The following is a 19,839-nucleotide window of genomic DNA, read 5'->3' as shown; positions in this document are numbered from 1 at the left end:
TATAAGAGCCTGGGCTCTGGAACCGTATTACCTGGGTTCAAATCTCAATTGTGTTACTTTTTAGCTGGGTAGCACTTGACAATTTACTTAATCTTCTTGTGCCTCAGTTTCTTTATCTGTATGAAGAGGATGATAATACCTACCTCTGGAGTTGTCATAAGAATTAAAATAATAAGTGCATATAAAACACATAGTGACGTTAAAGTCAGTTATTATTAAGCACAATAAATATCATGAAACACGTTTTATAGATATGGAAATTAAATCCCAGAGAATTAAGGTGATTCTTCCAAAGCCAAAGAAGATCAATGATATATTTAAGCCTGAACACAATTCTCTCTGAGTCCTTCCCTAATGTGTCCAGTGGCCAAATTAATGCAAAAGTGTTTTTTTTTTTTCCTAGACATGTCCTTCATTCTGGGTTCCTCATCCAGTCTAATGACTTCAGTGGAAGTATGGATGGGATAGACAGAGATCAGAGGCACTGCAGGCTGTCCTAGTCTATGGCTGTTGAGCATCCTTACTCATTCTAATTAACTTGAAGAAAGCCCTCTTCACATCTTTGTTCCAGAGGCTGTAAATGATGGGGTTGAGAAAGGCAGAAACGACATTGTAGAACAGGGCCAACTTTTGTCATCCTCTGGGGAGGCTTCAGAACCAGGCCTTATATACATGACCATGCATTGAATACAGAACATAATGACCACAGTGATGTGTGAAGCACAGGTGGTGAACTCTTTGATTCATCCCTGAGTGGAATGAATCTTTAGGATAGCCATGAAAATGCAAACATATGAGGCCAGGATGAGGGATAATGGGATCAGGAGCAAGATGAAACCCAAGGTAAAGTCCACTTGGTCATTGAGGGATGTATCTGCACAAGCCAACTTCAAGACAGCAGGAATTTCACAAAAGAAGTGGTTGATCTCATTGGGGTCACAGTAGGGCAGATTCATTGCAAAGACTGTGTAAATGAGGACACAGGTGAGACCACAAAGGGCAGAGCTGACTACCAGAACTATACACAGGGTTTGGCTAGTCTTGGAGTGGATAGCATATGGCAACATATCTGTTATAGGCCATGGCTGCAAAAATTCAGGTCTCAGTGATTCCCAAGATCAGGAAAACATACATCTGGACCACACACCCAATATAGGATGTGGTCTTATTCTGCTTACTAGATGGATCAACATCTGGGGCGCAGTGGTGATGACATAGCTGAGATCCAGTACAGACAGGATGCTGAGGAAGAAGTACATGGGGGTGTAGAGGTGTGCATCTACTCTGATCAAGGTAACAATGAGCCCATTGCCCAGGACTGTAAATAAGTGAAGGAAGAGGAAGAAAAGGATCCAGTTGGTCCAGGGATTTCTGGAGAAGCCCAGGAGGATAAACTCAGTTACAGAGCTTTCATTTCTCTAGCCTTGGCTATGTATTGCCTTCCTTCTGAGGAAAGAAGAGAACATACTCCTTAATCCTTTGCAGTCTCAATGAGAGAACACCACGTGAGAGCCACAGATGCAAGGACCAAAGTCATCTCAGAGCTAAACAATCAAACTAAGATATGCACTTCCACAACCAGGGAACATTCTATTCAAATTGGGCCAGTGTGGTACTTAGTAGAGATTCTATAAATATGAATTGGTTTGTCTAACTAACTAGCCCTGGTAAAATTTCATGGGTGCTATGGAAGGAATTGTACCAGCCGAAGTCCTATTTGGAAGGACGTGTGCACACATGCACTACACCCCCCCCCCCCGCCCACGCACACACCATAAACCAAAATAAAGAGGCTAGAAAAATAAAAAAAAATGTTTTACAGTAAACAAAAAAGTTCTAGAGGTCTCTATAGTTCTTAAAGTCATTCTTTCAAATATCAAGACTAAGAGGTGTTGCAAAGGACAGTGTAAATGTGAAACAAACAAAAGCCCTAGCTTCTTCTCTTAGCTTTCTTCCTCTCTGCTGCTGTCACTTTGAAAACCCACACGTCATAAGTTTTCAGGAAAAAAAAGAGACTCTCAAATAAACTTTCTGGGGAAGAGGAATCTTTCCCCAAGAACTTTTATCCCCTTTTATATCCCCACCTTCCAGGAAGTGTATATCCTCTTTTATGTCCCCACCTTCCTATAGTGTAATCACTGTAGTCACTTAATCACTATAATTGTGATTACAATTATAAAGAACAAATTGAAAAGTAAAGATTGCCAGAGACTCAAGGACTGAAATCTAGAGAAAACTTTTATGCTCTTGGCATTTCTCAAGAAAATGAAGCATATTTACCTGGGAATTAGGTGCCTATGCATCTGGAAGCTTTTCTTAAAAACTAGTAAAGACTCCTCCAAGGCCATGTTGCTCCCAGGAGAGAGTTGGGTGGTGGGTGGGATTGGTCTTTGGTTTGACCTGGACTCAGTCCTTGATCCTTCCTGGGCAGGCCTGGAGGACAGAATATGTTACTGACCAGTCCATTTCTCTTAATCCTTCTGCTAGTCCCTATCTGACTGCAACAGACTATGGACAGCTGGCTGTACACCTTTTCGAGACCCCAAAGAAGGAAATGGTTATTTATAGAATGGCAATCTATAAAAGCATTTTAATAAATGTAATTCATTAGATTATCACCCCAACCCACCAAGGTCAGTATCACTATTCTCATTTCATACAACCAGCCATCCAAGGTCAGACAGAGAGTAGGACTCAAACCCCAAGTCCCACAACATTAAGCTGAAATGTGTCTCTCACACCATCAGATTTCATGCAGGGTTTAGCAGGTCACCAAGCACAAAAATAGGCCCACTTTAGATGGCATTGTGAGCGAAAACCAAACTGTGTAATCACACTTGTAGGGGGCAGAAAGTGCGTATCGCACAGCATTGCAGATGGCCAGGTTTTTTCATAGAGAACCCTAAAACCTTGGATCAAGATTTCAATATCTGAGACATTTTTGTAGTGGTAGTGAAAAGGCAGAGAGCTATCCATTTGGGTTAGTATAATGTCATATAAAGCCATGAGCAGGACTCAGGCTCAGATGGATGAGAAAAATAATATTGATACTCATGTTGGAAGACAATGCAACAGAATGGTGGCTAGTGGGATTTGAATAATAAATCCTCACTCTGATTTGCAGATATGACCTAGGCTTTAAATACTAGAGTATGCTGGTAAATCTGAAATATATCTCCATCCTAGATGTCTTCTCTTCCAGTTGCCTACTTGCCACCTATCTTCATTTGGATATATAAGGGGCATGTTAAACATTTTTCTAAAGTCAAACTTCCACTTCCCTATAAACCTCCTCCTTTCACATTCAGCTCAATTAATGGCAATTCCATCCTTTGATGTGGCTAAGAGCTTTTAAAAAGCAACTCAAAGACTTTCTAACTTTTCTCTTTCTCCCATGTAACTCATCAGCAGTATTGCTATTCTCTTTGAAATATGTATCCCAAAAAAGATCACTTCTCATCCTCTACACCATTACTACTCTGGTCCAGATCATCATTTGCTCTTGCCAGGAATATTGTGATATCCCCTAACCAGTTCCAGGATTCCCATTCTCTTCCCCTACAGTCTATTCTTAGCACAGTAACTAGAGTGATCCTATTAAAGTGTAGGTCAGATTGGGGTGCCTGGGTGGCTCAGTTGGTTGAGTGTCCAACTTCGGCTCAGGTCATGATCTTGCAGTTCATGGGTTCCAGACCCATGTTGGGCTCTGTGCTGACAGTTCAGAGCCTGGAGCCTGCTTCAGATTCTGTGTCTCCATCTCTCTCTCTGCACAGCCCCCTGCCCCCACCACCTAGCTTGTGCTCTGCCTCTCTCTCTCTCTCAAAAATAAATAAACATTAAAAAATATATAGTTCAGATCATTTAAACATCATGTGAGTCCTCTTCTCAAACCCTCCAGTGGCTTCTGGTAACACCCAGAAGAGGAGCTAAGTGCCCCCCATCACATCCTGGGCTCCATCTCCTACCTCCCATCTCTCACTCTGTCTGTGCAGCCATCCAGCCTTTTGCTGTTCCTCATTCAAGGCATGCTCCTACCTCAGAGCTTTTGCACTTACTGTTCTCACTGCTAGAAATTCTCTTTCCCCAGAAATCTTTACTCCATCATCTCCTTCAAGTATTTGCTCAAATGTCCATCTTTTCAGGAAAAACTTGAGTCTTTTCTGACCATCCTGCTTAACACTGAAATATCCCCCACTCTCTATACCCATCTTCTGTTTTCTTTCTTCATAGTACTTAGCATCTTCTAATGTATGATACAATTTTTTCAACTGTCAGTTTCCCTCACAAGAATGCAGGAATTTTTATCTTCCTGATTATTGTTTACCATCAGATTCTAGAACCATGCCTGGCACGGAGTAGGCATTATAAATGTTGGATAAATGGATGGACTGAATCCAAGCTGAGCCTCTGAGGGGGCAAGTCACCGATGCTACTCATGGTGGAACTATATTTAGTGCTGAACTTTGCTGCCTATAAAGCTAGCCATTGTGCCGAGCTCATTTTGGGCTTTCCCTTGGGCATACATAGCTCTCAACATATTTCTAAACAGGAACTGGCCTAGACCATTTACAGACATCATTTATAGTCACCCCACAAGGCCACAAAGTCAATACCTGCTATTAACTACATAGAGACCAAGGGCTGCCCAGAGCAGTTTTTAATATTTGGACCTACAGTTTAGAAGGGAAAAATGGCAACCTAGCTTGTCTATACAGAGAAAAGAGCTTATTAGTAAAGGACCCATGAAAACATGCTACTTAGGGAAGAGTGGAAGATACTGGGAAAGCTTAGCTTGGAGACTTATGAGGAACTGTAGAGACCTCACCAAAGATGTCATACAGAGAAAGGTGGAAATGTGTGTTATGTGTTCTCAAGATCAAAAAATTAGAAGTGATAGGTGAAAGTTGCAGGGGGGCAAGTTTAAGCTTAGTTTAGAAAAACAAAAACAAAAACAAAGCTTCTGGTGATTGATCTTCCCAGTAATGACACATTCTGCTGGTGGGTGGTGGTGATGGTGGTGAAATGGCAAGTGCTCCATTTTCAGAAGTGTTCAAGCATAATTATAAGCCCACATCATTCAGGGGTACTATCGCTGCTTTAGAAGTGAAGTCAGAATGTACAACTTTAAAAGTCCCTTTTACCACAGACACCCTAAGGTTCTAAAGCTCAGTGACACCAAGATTCAGAGAATCTATGATTTTAGGGGGTGACTTCTCACTATGCACCCAACTTCATAACACAATCGGGAGTCAAAACAAAGTAATATGGTAATGATGAGAACCAAGGAAGCCTGAAAGAAAGTGGGAATGCAGTATTAGTCAACAGTAGTGTAAACATTTAAAGGATAATTTGAAGTTTTCATTGTTTTATTTTTTGCAAAAATGGCCCTCCCTTGGGGGTTGTCCTTGGTACCCAGGAGGGGTTACTCTCCCACCTCCTAAGCAGGGCCCACATTGGCTTTATTCAGGAAGGAGAAGGGGGACCCTGAGAAAAAGGGCAGGCTAGAAGCTAAAGGGAGAATATTGTTATAAAGCCTGGCTTAAATCTTTATGTTTTCCTGTTTAAAATAGTTCATTATTTTTTTTAAAATATAGTTTATCAACAAATTGGTTTCCATACAACACCCAGTGCTCTTCCCAACAAATGCCCTCCTCAATGCCCATCACCCACTTTCCCCTCTCCCCCACCCCCCATCAAACCTCAGTTCTGAGTATCCAAGAGTCTCTTATGGTTTGCTTCCCTCCCTCTCTGTAATTTTTTTCCCCTTCCCCTCCCCCATGGTCTTCTGTTAAGTTTCTTAAGATCCTTGTCTCCTTTGAAAGAATGTTCTAAGAATCAAATCAGGGAAATATGGACTACTTAACAAGTTGTTAAGTAGCAGCTGTATTTAAATCACAAGAGGACTATACAGGATCTAAGACAAAGTGTGGACAAGAAATATCCCAAAAGAGTGTTTCCACTGATGAAGAACAAGAGCTTCTTCCCTGATCTTTCCTGTTCTAGTTTTTCTTCCATCCATCCCATCCTACACACTGCCAGAGAGACTGTTCAAAAAGGCAGAGATGGCCATTATATTCCCTTCCTTGAAAGTCCTTCAAGGATTCCAGTTTTTCATGAACTAATGCCCAAAGTCCTTAGCAGGGTGCCCAATGCCCTTTGGAATCAGATCCCTATCTACCTGGCATCCTACTGTTACTTCCTATGCTTCTGCTCAGTCCTCATGCTTCTATATGGCTCTCCAGCTAGGAATGTTTTTTACATTTTAACATGGTTGAAAAAATTATTCATTGATGTCTGTGGCTGCTTTTGCCTATGACAAGAGTTGAGAAGCTGTGATAAAGACTGTATGTGTCCCGAAAAGCCTAAAGTATTTACTCTCTGGCCCTTTATAGGCAAGGTTTGCTGGCTCCAGCTGAAGACAAACCAACTTGTCCACCATCCTCCAAATATTCCAGGACTTTTCACAAAGATGTTTTCCATGAGGTGGTGTGTATCAAGGAGGTAGGAGAGGCTCTGGGATCAAAGAAAATTAGGTTTGAATCCAACTCTGCCACTTACCAACAGCACAACTGAGAGTCATTAATTTCACTAAACCTTCATTTCATCATTTGCAAAATTGGAAGAATAACATATACCTTGAAGGTTTTTGTGAAGATTCAGTATTATTTTAGGTATATGTAACAATATAGCAGTAAACATCTGTTGTTCATATTACTTCTATTATCAAATGACTCCTCAGTTGAAATGTCCTTCTCTGTTTCCTCCTCTTGGTAAAATCCTAATCACAGAATTGTTCTGTGATTCCCACCATACTTCTCTTGTGATTCTTACCATACTTCTGGGCTATGATAACACCTTTAATGTGCTTCTATTATTCCTCATACACAGGCTGGTATGAACACTGGTTTGTGGAGTTCCTTAATTGGAGAGCCATGTCTTACCTTTCTATCTCCAGTTCTTAGCACAGGGTATGGGTAACGATTAATAAACATTGGATTAATGACTTTGTGAAGTTATACTGATGGTTTAAGAGTGAGTTTTGTTGCAAGGATGAATTCCAGTGGTTTCTCCATCACTTCCTCTTTCAAAACCAATGTCAAGGTCTTCTTCTCTGATGACTTCTACCCAGGTTACCCACCGGTAACCTGGCACAACGAAAATCCTCTTCTTGGCAATTTGTTAGCTGAAACAAATAAAGTTAAATGAAAAAATAGGAGAAATGAAATCAGTAACGCATGAATAGTCCTTGGTATTATCTTCCTTAAATATGCGTCTTTTCTAGTCTTAGTCTGTGCCACTTGAAATGGCATTAAAGTGTGGGATGAGGCAGGGATGGAACCCAGTTTCACTGAGCATTTACCACAGACCAGTTCCTTTACATCCAAGATAGGATAATTGTTAAGAGCATGACACTAGAATCAGACCTGGGTTCTAGCCCTGACTCCATTGCTAATTTGCATAATGACCTTGGGAAAGTTATCTAAACGTTATGTGTCTCCATCCTCTTCTGGAAACTAGTGATCATAATACATTCATCTCAAAGGATTGCTCTGATGATTAGTTGAAATAGTACATGTGAAGTTGCTCAACATATGAACTAGTACATGTGAAGTGCTTGCAGAGTAGTTAGTGCCCCAAAAAGCATAGATATTACTGGTATAGTATTTCAACCTCATGACAAGTGTTTTTCAAAAAATCTAAATTCATAGGAAAAAGGAAATTGAGACTCAGAGAAAGTAACTCTCCTGATGTTGCATGGTATTAGAGGACACAACCCAGATGTGTCTTTCGCCAAGGACCTTGTGTCACTGGGCTCTGCTGCTTCTGCACTACCTACAGATGACACTGTGCCAGAGCTAAGGCTGGCAGGGATCTGGTGGGAGTAGCCTCCTCAGGCTTCTGGGCTTGTCCTTCATGCCCTTTGACTATCCTCCCACTCTGATCCCAAGTTTAGTACTCACTGTTCCCACACACATGTCCCACAACTGCCTTGGGCAGCTCCAGTATCATCATATACTGGTCTATAAGAGGGTCTTATGTTAGCCACTTTCCAGAAGTTCTTGCATCTCAGCAGCAACCTGGGAGATACCTGGTTGGTGTTTTAATGAGGCCCACAGGTATCAGGGACCAAGGAGTCCTTAAGGGTATAGCCAAATAGATGCCAGTATCACCTCAGGAGCCTTCCTATCCTGAGGGATCCCATTACTCACAGGAAGGTTCAGCAAAGAGTGAGCAATCAGGATGCAGAGAAGGGCTATATGTGCCCCAAAGGACACCAAATATTTGGGAGAACTAGAACTACAAGAGGAGTGTGGAAATTGGTACTTTAACTCAGGCCTCCATGATTAGGGCCCGTATGTGAGTGCAGCCAGGAAGCCAACATCAGGACCCAAGTTCTAGCTGCTCTGCTGGTCTTATTTGAACTTTATTTAAGGCTTCGATAGAAAAAGAATGTCTAAACTAGAAAGCTCTTAGGTATTCCCCCCCACCCCAAACCCTCATTTTAGATGTGGGGAAACTGAGGCCTAGTGATAGAAATAGCTGTGGAAAGTCAGACAGAACTAGGTCTAGGAGTCAGGTATCTTGATCTCAGTAGGTAATGTTGTCTCATCTGTCCAGTGATTGTTGTGTCCCACTGAAGGCTGAGCTGGTTGCACACCTGCCTTTGGCCTTTTCCCATTTCTATGCCTGTCCCAGCCATTTTTAGCTCTCCTTTCTGGAGTCTGGAAAAATCTCTTCCCATCTTTGTGCCCATTGATTAAAGCACAAAGTGAGGATTTGAGCAAGGTGGGTGTTGGGTAGGAATGGGGAGTTGGGGGAGATGAGTCTGGAGAAATTACCAGGGCCAGATCATGGAGAGTCTTGTAGACCAGCCTGAAGAGTTTATAGTATATCCTGAGGGCATCAAAGATCTATTGAAATTTATTATTAAAGAGTGGCGCCTGGGTGGCTCAGTCCGTTCAGTGTCTGACTTCAGCTCAGGTCATGATCTCATGGTTTGTGAGTTTGAGTCCCACATCAGGCTCTCCACTGTCAGTGCAGAGCCCTTCCAATCCTCGGTCTCCCCCTCTTTCTTCCCCTCTCCCACACTCTCTCTCTCTTAAAAATAAATAAACATTAAAAAAAAAAGAGAAAGAGAGAGTGACATGGTTTAGTGGCATTCTGTAGCTGACTTGGCTCATGAGAACCAATTGTGCTTACTTCTTCCCAACCCTGTGTTCAGCGATAACACATTGGTAGCTTGAAATTGGTCACGGTAGAAGCATTCACACCAAAGAAATCGGCAAACACAACAAATCAGAGCTTTTTATTTTCCCCAGAGAGCTGATTGTTAAATATTTACCAGCATACCATTGGGTTGCCAGATTAGAGTTTTTGAAAGATTAGTAGCCAGTTTGGCTAATAAAACTGGAAGGAGGAAGACCAATTGGAGTCTATTAAAAGAGTTCAATTGAGAGATTATTAGGCTTTACTGTCCAGGAATAGAAGGGATGAAAAGAAGGGGACAAATTGGAGATAATCAAAGGGATTTAGTAGAGACTAATTGGATGTGGGACATCAGTTGTTTTGGGCTGTTGGGTGGATGATGATGCCATTTATTCAAATGGAAAACCCATGAGAGGAACAGGTTTGAAGTTAACAGTGATGAGTTTCCTTTTGGACATGTTAAATTTGAGCTGCCTCTGAGATACTAAATTAAGATGTCAGTCAAGCAGAAGGACACAGATATATGTTCATTAACTTTAACACTATAGAAGGCTAAGATTTACTAACCTGAATCCAAATATTCAAATGGAATTAACTTCACTTAATGATATAGGATTTTAGAATTTCCCTGCATCTTACCTCTCATCCTCCCCAGCACACATATTCCTTCTTTTTCTGACATTGAACATGAATCCGGAAACCTCTGCCCTCACCGCAAGAACTTCAGTTGCTCTGTAGTGAACAATTTTTACTTATACCCAGACATAAGGGTGAGCAGTTTTGTCCTTCCAGACAGTTCATTTTCAGAGCTATTTATACCTTCTGTCTTCTCCATAGGGGACCTCAGCTTGCCTGCCCAGGGTTACATTGGCCTATAAGGATCTATTCATTCAGTTCCATAACATTTGCTTAGGAGGAAAGGAGAAGATAAAATCTTAAGCAAGAAGCATCAAATAGAGCTGAATACTACAGAAAAGATCATCCAAAGCCAAGCCTTTTTTTTCTTTTAATATGTATTTATTTTGGTGAGAGCACAAGCTGGGGAGGGGTAGAGAGAGGAGGACAGAAGATTCGAAGCAGGCTCTGTGCTGACAGCAGCGAGCCCCGATGTGGGGATTGAACTCACAAACTGGAAGATCATGACCTGAGGCAAAGTTGGACGCTCAACCAACTAAGCTACCCAGGTGCCCCTAGAGTCAAGTCTTTTAAGCTGAAGCATACTGTACTATACCAGAAAAGAATGCTTCACATCAGTTAAAGGTTTTAACTTTGCCTACACCCAAACTCACATCAATGTAATCATTCTTAGACCTTGACATTAGTTCTCATAATGGGCTAGGGAAAATCTCAAAAAACCAAACTGAAGCAAGCTATAGACAATTTCATTTCTATTTCAGTCTTTTTCCAAGTCATCTTTTTCATAGGCTGTCTTTTTTTTTTATATGAAATTTATTGTCAAATTGGTTTCCATACAACACCCAGTGCTCATCCCAAAAGGTGCCCTCCTCAGTACCCATCACCCACCCTCTCCTCCCTCCCACCCCCCATCAACCCTCAGTTTGTTCTCAGTTTTTAACAGTCTCCTATGCTAGGCTGTCTTTTATGTGTTACTTTTTTGAGCCTGAGTCTTATTAAGATTATTTTATATATTACAGGGTTCCTAGGTGGCCCAGTCAGTTAAATGTCTGACTTCGGCTCAGGTCATGATCTCATGGTTTGAGAGTTCGAGCCCCACATCAGGCTCTGTGCTGACAGCTCAGAGCCTGGAGACTGCTTTGGATTCTGTGTCTCCCTCTCTCTCTGCACCTCCCTTGCTCACACTCTGTCTCTCTCTCAAAAATAAGCAAATACTAAAAAAAAAGATTATTTTATATATTAGTGAGATAAAACTTCACACAGCCAAACACACATGCATCTTAAAATGCATAATTGTAAATGTGCATTTAGCTAATACATGAAGCAAAAACTGACAGGAATAAAGTGAAAATGGAGCAATTTCACAACTGTAGTGGCAATTGTAACACTCATGTCATAGTACTTGACAGAACAATTTAACCAAAAATCACAAGGACATAGATCTGAACAACCCTGTCAACTCTTTTAATCTAATTGACATTTGTTAATCACTATAGCCCAAAACAGCATTTGTTTAAAGGGCACACAGAATGTTCCCCAACATAGACCATATATTGGGCTATAAAACTTCAAAATTTTGAGATCTTACAGAGTATGTTATTTGAACACAATAAATTAAATTAAGAATCAATAAAAGAAGATATCTAGAAAAGTCCCAAATATTGGAAGTTAAACAATACATTTCTTTTTTTAAAAATGTTTATTTCTGACACAGAGAGAGACAGAGCATGAGTGGGGGAGGGGCAGAGAGAGAGGGAGACACAGAATCCGAAGCAGGCTCCAGGCTCTGAGCTGTCTGCACAGAGCCTGACGTGGGACTCTAACTCACAAACCATGAGATCATGACCTGAGCCAAAGTTGGTCGCTCAAGCGACTGAGCCACCCAGGTGCCTCCAAACAATACATTTCTAAATAATTCATGTATCAAGGAAGAAATCACAAGGGAAATAAGAAACTATTCTGAACTGACTGATAACAAAAAAACCAACATATTAAAATCTGTGGCTACAACTAAACCAATTCTTAGAAAATCTATAGCTTTAAGTCCTTATGTTAGAAAAAATGAATGGTCCTTTTTAAAAAATCTCAATTTCCACCTAAATAAACTGAAAAAAAATCAGTGAGCTAGAAATGGACAAACTATAAAGAAAATCAATGAAACCAAAAGGTAATTCTTTGAACTGTTCAATAAAATTGATAGATCTCTAGGTCATTGAGGAAGAAAAAAATTAAACACAAATTATCACTATTAGAAGAGAGGAACTATCACACAGGTCTCACAGATATAAAAAGAATAATAAGGGTATGTTCTGGCCAACTTTATGTCAATGAATTCAACAACTAGATAAAATGGACAAATTCCTTGAAAAATACAGCTTACTAAAAATACAGCTTACAAAGAAATAGAAAGTCTAAATTGTTCCATGTACATTACAGAAATTAAATTTATAATAAGGTCACCTGGGTGACTCAGTCAGGTAAGCGTCTGACTCTTGGTTTTGGCTTAGGTCATGATCCTGAAGCCATGGAATCAAACCCTGCATCAGGCTCCACTCTGAGCATAGAGCCTTCTTAAGATTCTCTCTCTCCCTCTGCCTCTTTCCTCTGCTCACACATACACACACTCTCTTAAAAAAAAATTAAAACAAAAAAACTTTCCCACAAGGTAAAAATTAATAAACTGTATTTCACCAAAATTAAACACTTCCACTTATCAAAAATACTACTAAGGGGGAAAAAGGTGAGATGAACTAAGAAACAGACTGTTAATTGTAAAGAACAAACTAATGGTTATCAGAGGGGAGGCGGGCAGAGGACAAGGGAAGTAAATGATGGGGATTAAGGAGTGCACTTGTGATGAGCACCAGGTGTTGTACGGAAGTGTTGAATCACTATTGTGCACCTGAAACTAATATTACATTGTATGTTAAAAACTGGAATTTATTTTTTATTTATCTATTTTATTTTTTAGAGAAAGCATGAGGGGGGGAGAGAGGCAGAGGAAGAGAGAAAGAGAGACAGAACCTTAAGCAGAATCCATGCTAGCAGGGAGCCCAACTTGGGGCTCAATCCCACAACCCTGGGATCCTGACCTGAGCTAAAATCAAGAGTCAGACACTCAACCAACTAAGCCGTGCAAGCACCCCAACTAACTGGAATTTAAATAAAAACTTTTAAAAACATTAAAAAATGAAAAGGCTCAAAATGGATCAAAGATTTGAACATAAGACCTGAAACCATAAAACTCCTAGGAGAAAACACAAGTGGAAACCTATTCCAGTCCAAACTAAGATACTCACTGAAAAAATAAAAATTAAAAATTCAGCTAAGGATGTATGTACAGAGATGATCATTATATCCCTGCTTAGAAAAATACAGTAAAAATAGGAGGATGGTTAGTCATCCCCTCTAATGCTAACATCTTCATGTCATAAGGGAACACTCATGATAATCTGTGAGAAAAGGAGGACAAACAGAGAAGCTGAGCTCAGGCAATGAAAGGACAAAAATTGGACTTAAGGGGGTCTAAGGAGGCTGGCCCTGGCAAACATCAGACACTTTTAGTTGGGACTCCCAGGGGAGTGTGAGTAAAGTCCACCAGAAATATACCAATAAATACAAACACTGAAGCTCAGCTTTCAGTCAGCTCAACCCCTGAATAACCAATGGAGATTTTCCACTGCTCAGACTGCCTGTCACAGCACAAGTACATGTACTCTGAAGGGATACAGCCTCATCCAGAGCCTCAAATGATCTCTACAAGTCTTTTTTATACTTAGTGTCTGCAATTCAATAAAAAATTACCAAGCACACAAAAAGATAAGAACTCACTCAAAATTGAGAGAAACACAGAAGCAATAAGAAATGGACCTATAGGGGCGCCTGGGTGGCGCAGTCGGTTAAGCGTCTGAGCGATCTCGCGGTCTGTGAGTTCGAGCCCCGCGTCAGGCTCTGGGCTGATGGCTCAGACCCTGGAGCCTGCTTCGGATTCTGTGTCTCCCTCTCTCTCTGCCCCTCCCCCGTTCATGCTCTGTCTCTCTCTGTCCCAAAAATAAACGTTGAAAAAAAAAATTAAAAAAAAAAAAAAAAAGAATGGACCTATAGGACATCTAGATAGTGGAGTGTATCAGCCATGAACTTTAAAATAACTGATTAAATAATAAGGTGGGAAATTTTGGCAGAGACTTGGAAACTAAAAAAGAATAAAAATAAAAATTTAAATATTATATATTTTAAATGTTTATTATTTTTTCCTAATTTTTTAAATTTTATTTTTTATTTTTTAAAATTTACATCCAAATTAGTTAGCATATAGTGCAACAATGATTTCAGGAGTAGATTCCTTAGTGCCCCTTACCCATTTAGCCCATCCCCCCTCCCACACCCCCTCCAGTAACCCTCAGTTTGTTCTCCATATTTATGAGTCTCTTCTGTTTTGTCTCCCTCCCTGTTTTTATATTATTTTTGTTTCTCTTCCCTTATGTTCATCTGTTTCGTCTCTTAAAGTCCTCATATGAGTGAAGTCATGTGATTTTTGTCTTTCTCTGACTAATTTCACTTAGCATAATACCTTCAAGTTCCAGCCACATAGTTGCAAATGGCAAGATTTCATTCTTTTTGATTGCCGAGTAAAACTCCATTGTATATATATACCACATCTTCTTTATCCATTCATCCATCAATGGATATTTGGGCTCTTTCCATACTCTGGCTATTGTTGATAGTGCTGCTAATAAACATGGGGGTTCATTGTCCCTTCGAAACAGCACACTTGTATCCCTTGGATAAATGCCTAGTAGTGCAGTTGCTGGGTGGTAAGGTAGTTCTATTTTTAGTTTTTTGAGGAACCTCCATACTGTTTTCCAGAGTAGCTGCACCAGCTTGAATTCCCATTAAATGTTTATTTATTTATTTTTGAGAGAGAGAGAGTGGGAGAGAGTGTGAGCAGAGGAGGAGCAGAGAAAGAAGGAGACAGAAAATGCTAAGCAGGATCCACATGGGGCTTGACCTCTGAAATCAAGGGTTGGACACTTAACCGACTGAGACACCCAGGCACCCCCTAAAATTAAGATTTTAGAGTTAAAAATGTAATTGTTATTAAAAATACATTTCTAGGTTTCACAGCACACTAGACCCAGATGAACAGAAAAACTAGTAAACTGGAAAGCAAGTCAAAAGAAAATACAGAAACTGAAGCATGATGAAATAAAATTACGGAAAATACATGTGTGAGACACATAGGCCATGATGAAAAGCTATAGAATAATATTTACATGTGATCTCAACTGTGACAAATGGTGCACGGAGACATAAAACAATACACAAAGATATTAAGAAAGTTAAGTCTGAGGGGTGACATTGGAAGTATACTTTAGTGGCTTTATATTTTTCTGTATTTCCACCCTCAAATACATCCATGCATACAATAGCACTTCTTTTTTTTTATTAAAAAATTTTTTTTTTAATTTTTTTAACGTTTTATTTATTTTTGAGACAGGGAAAGACACAGCATGAACAGGGGAGGGTCAGAGAGAGGGAGACACAGAATCTGAAACAGGCTCCAGGCTCTGAGCCGTCAGCACAGAGCCCGATGCGGGGCTTGAACTCACAGACCGTGAGATCATGACCTGAGCCGAAGTTGGTCGCTTAACCAACTGAGCCACCCAGGCGCCCCTAAAAATTTTCTTTAATGTTTATTTATTTTTGAAGGAGATAGAGACAGAGTGTGAGTGGGGGTTGGGCAGAGAGAGAGGGAGACAGAATCTGAAGCAGGCTTCAGGCTCTGAGCTGTCAGCACAGAGCCCGACATAGGGCTCGAACCCACAAACTGCGAGATCATGACCTGAACCAAAGTTGGATGCTCAACCGACTGAGCCACCCAGGTGCCCCCAATAGCACTTCTTAAAGTACACTTTTAGAAAATTCTAGTTTCTTTGACTAATAAATGTTCCAAGAGGAAAAAGCTCTGTGATCCAACAAGTTTGGTAAATATTGTGTTAAGTAGAATTAGCATAGGTGTTTTCCTGTGTTTAGTTGTTCGTCTATCTATCCATTGGTCTTCTCAGAGTCTAACATCCTATATTGTGCACTGAGAAGCATGAAGAGGAGATCAGTGTCTCTGAGGTTATTTGGACAAGAAATCTTTTCCTCACAGAATGTTTCACAGGACCAAAGTTCCAGGTAACAGTCCTTGGTAAATACTTGTCTAGAAGGGAAACTTGAAGCTCTTTACCATAGCATGCCAGGCCCTATCTGTCATATCTTCTCTCCCCTGCCTGGGTCTGGGTCCCAGCCATCTTGCCCATTCTTCATAATCCCATGTCTCTAGGCTTTCAATACCTTGTGTCCTCTGTCTGGGATCCCCTGCCCCTGCTCTCTGCTCTCTTCTCCATTTATCAAGCTTCTACTCATGCTTCCAGCACCCAGCAGAAATATGGCCTCATCACTTCCTCAGAGCTTGGAACATCACAGTTAGTACCTTATGGCATCCTTGTCTTATACTTGTCTCTCACCACTAGACTGGGACTTAGATTATCATGTCTGCACCCACAGGGCCCAGCACTGGGCTTGCCAGATAGTAAGCATCAATGAATGCTTGATGAGTGAATGAATGAATGAATGGTGCCAGCGTCATAGCTAACTTTCTTTTCTCTGACAGGATAAGTATTTCTCAAGTCATCTTAATTTCTTTCCCCTATAAAGATGATATATACTGATTGTAGAAATTTTATAAAGTAGAGAAAGCAAGAAATAAAATAAAAATCACTTACTATCTTACTACCTGGGGATATCTTGTGTTAACATGTTAACATATATCCATTCAGGGTTTTATAAACGAATGTAGGAGTATTTTATAAAAGTTGGATTAACCTTATATACATAACTTTATAATGACTTTTTCCTACCTAACATTATATCACACTTTTCAATGTAACTAAATATTGCTTCAAAACATGATATATGGTATTGATTGAATAGCATGTAGTAGAGTTGATATATCATATTTATAGTTGTGTCCAATAGCTCTCTGATGAACATATTTTTAGATCCAATTTGGTCTACATTTCTGATTTTGTTCTAAGGACAAAGTCCTAGAGTGAAATTTCTGGACTCAAGCATATAAATATTGTAAAGGTTCATGATATATATTTTTATTAAATGAATTAATTTATATATAAATTTTTCACAACTGTATTGGTACATAAATGTTTAATGCATAGAGGCATGATTATTAGTATTATACTCTCCATATAACAGATTTATTGAGTACCTACTATGTAGAAGGCACTGCTCTAGAAGGGTAGAACCAAGGATAATCTTGTCAGCAATGAGTGTGGGTGTCCTTCCCAGAATTGAGTATCACCATTTTTCTTATTTTGCTAGTTTGATAGGTGGAAAATGATATCCCACCTATTCAATCCATGTTTATTAATAATGAAAGCAAACTTTTTTCCATATGATTGTAGCTGAACAACATTACTCCTTTTTATATCCTCTCCTTTTTGTACCTGCCACTATTTCCTACATTTTGCTAGTCCTAATTCAATAACTCTACCACTTACTGGTTTTGTCTTCCCTCTCTGGCTTTTCCTGTGAAGTGTCTATTCCTTCATTCATAAAATACCTGTTGAAGGCCAGTATGTGGGTAGCATGGGACTAGATCCTAGGGATCAACTGAATACTCATGGTCCAGCCTCATGGAAGTTGCTATCCGGCAGAGAATTCATATGTTGAACCGCATGCCTTTGTTATGAAAGAGAGGTACTGGGTGCTTTGGAACGCTCACTCTGGGAGCTCAATCAATAAAAGACTTCTTTGAGGAGCCGCAGTTTAAGCCAAGATCTGATGGATGAACAGGAGATAATAGCATAACGGGATAGGATGGAGGTAGGGTGGAGTTAAGGGTTGAGGAGAGAAAAAAGAGCATATGTGGAGCCCTGAAATGGCAAGGACAGAAGTCCAGTTGACTTGTAATGAGGGAAGGAGGAACAGAGAGACCTGAAATAAGTCTCGGGGGAGGTCACTGGGACCAAATGCAGTTAGCCTCCAGGGATCCCAGCTTGTTTCCAATCTGCATGTCCAAAACAAGTACACCACACCCCCAAGTCACTGCAATGACATTTACTTTATTCTTCCTTCCAGGGCCAGGAACCCTCCAATGTCAGTGCCTTTGCCCTTCCCCCCAGCTAACCTAAAACCTTGTGTGCAGTTTCTGTAGGGTAATGAAACTTTCTCAAGATTCAGCCACAGGGCATACCCCAAAGCTTATTCCTTTTGTCTTGATAATAGACTTTAATGGCTTAGGATGCCCCTTCTTTTGTTACCTTTTGAGACTTTAAAACAAAAGGAAGCTGAAAGACTGATGTATCTGGAAGATATGTCACAGTGACTAGTCTGTCAGTTAAATCATGGGCTGTCTGCCACCGGCTGTAGAGAGTTGAGATTTGGGGCCAGGGCTGTGTGTGTCCTGGTGTTGCTGGGTCATGCAAATGAATGTTTAGGGCATTGACTGTGCATCATGAGTCTTGCTTCTCTGTTCCCCAGCTGTCCTTCCCTGGAAGGCCCTGCCCCAGCCTGTCACCTTGAGGAAAGCCCTCTGTATGTCCTTGTTCCGGAGGCTATAGATGATGGGGTTGAGGAAAGCAGAGATAACATTGTAGAACAGGGCCAACTTCTTGTCCTCTTCCAGGGAAGCCTCAGAGCCAGGCTTCATGTACATGACCATGGCTGGCACACAGAACATAGTGACCACAGTGATGTGGGAGGCACAAGTGGAGAAGGCCTTCAGTCGCCCCTGGGCTGAACGGATCCTCAAGATGGCAATGAAGATGTTGGCATAAATGACAAGAATGAGGGAGAGTGGGACCAGGATGACAGTAAAGCCAAGAATGAAGTCTACTCGGTCATTGACTGAGGTGTCTGCGCAAGCCAGCTTTAAGACTGCAGGAACTTCACAGAAGAAGTGGTTGATCTTGTTGGAGCCACAGTATGGCAGACGCATGGCAAAAACAGTGTAGATAAGAGCAGAAATGACACCCCAGAGTCCACAGAAAATAACCATTACTCCACATAACCATGGGCTCATGATGACCTTGTACCTGAGTGGGTGGCAGATGGCCACATACCTGTCTATAGACATGATGGCAAAGAGCCACGACTCCATGATGCCTAGCACCAAGAAAATGTACATTTGGGCCACACAGCTGGCAAAAGAGATGGTCTTCTTCTGGCTGGCTAGATGTGCCAACATCTGAGGCACAGTTGTAGTGGTATAGCCCACATCCAATATGGAAAGGATGCCAATAAAGAAGTACATGGGTGTGTGGAGGTGTGAATCCAGGCAGATGAGGATGGTGATTAAGCCATTTCCCAGAATAATCAGCAGGTAGGTGATCAGGAAGGCTGAGAAGAGCAGAGGAGTGGTGCTGGGGTTGAAGGAGAAGCCCAGAAGGATGAATTCAGCCACAAAGGACTGGTTAGTCTCCTGCATCATGTTCTACTTCTAAATGAAAAAGAAAGGAATCAATTCAGACAGAGAACTAGCTAAGCTATGCACCAAGGTGAGAGTTACTGATGGGGTTGTGGTAGTAGTGGTCAGTGTCCAGTTTTGATTAGACACAATGACTGTCTATTTTACCTGCTCTTGGGCCACTGCCACTACTCTCAGGAGATCTATGAAGAAGATGTCCTATTGAAGACATTAATTTATTTTCCACTTTAATTTTACCTTCAGTCTGGCCTGAGCTGGACCATCTCTCTGACTACCCACTGGCCCCTTCCCAGGCCATGGTATGTTAGAAGGCTCACTGAGTTCTAAGTCCTGGCTCTATAGTTGACTGAGTGAATGGCCTTAAGCAAGTCCTTTACCCCACACCCTTGCCCCCTTGAGACTACTTCCTCAAGTACAAAATTAGAGAGTAGTTGTCTCCTTGCTACAAGTTTGCTGCAAGAATATGATATACATGATATATGATACCAAGGAGTGATATTTTGTCA

General features: G+C 40.9%; 1 protein-coding gene and 1 pseudogene across 1 annotated transcript; both read right to left on the bottom strand.

The window, feature by feature from the left end:
- Positions 1-501: 501 nt before the first annotated feature.
- LOC125171764 (olfactory receptor 13-like) lies at positions 502-4,208 on the bottom strand (annotated as a pseudogene).
- A 14,151-nt stretch (positions 4,209-18,359) lies between these two features.
- Positions 18,360-19,336, bottom strand: LOC125173377 (olfactory receptor 2A12-like). The gene is given in 2 exon segments (XM_047872444.1): positions 18,360-18,391; positions 18,394-19,336. Coding segments are annotated over 2 exon segments (975 nt in total).
- Positions 19,337-19,839: the final 503 nt, after the last annotated feature.

The sequence above is a fragment of the Prionailurus viverrinus genome, chromosome C1, assembly GCF_022837055.1.
Source record: "Prionailurus viverrinus isolate Anna chromosome C1, UM_Priviv_1.0, whole genome shotgun sequence".
Taxonomy (NCBI): Eukaryota; Metazoa; Chordata; class Mammalia; order Carnivora; family Felidae; genus Prionailurus; species Prionailurus viverrinus.
This window is presented reverse-complemented; position numbering and strand designations above follow the sequence as displayed.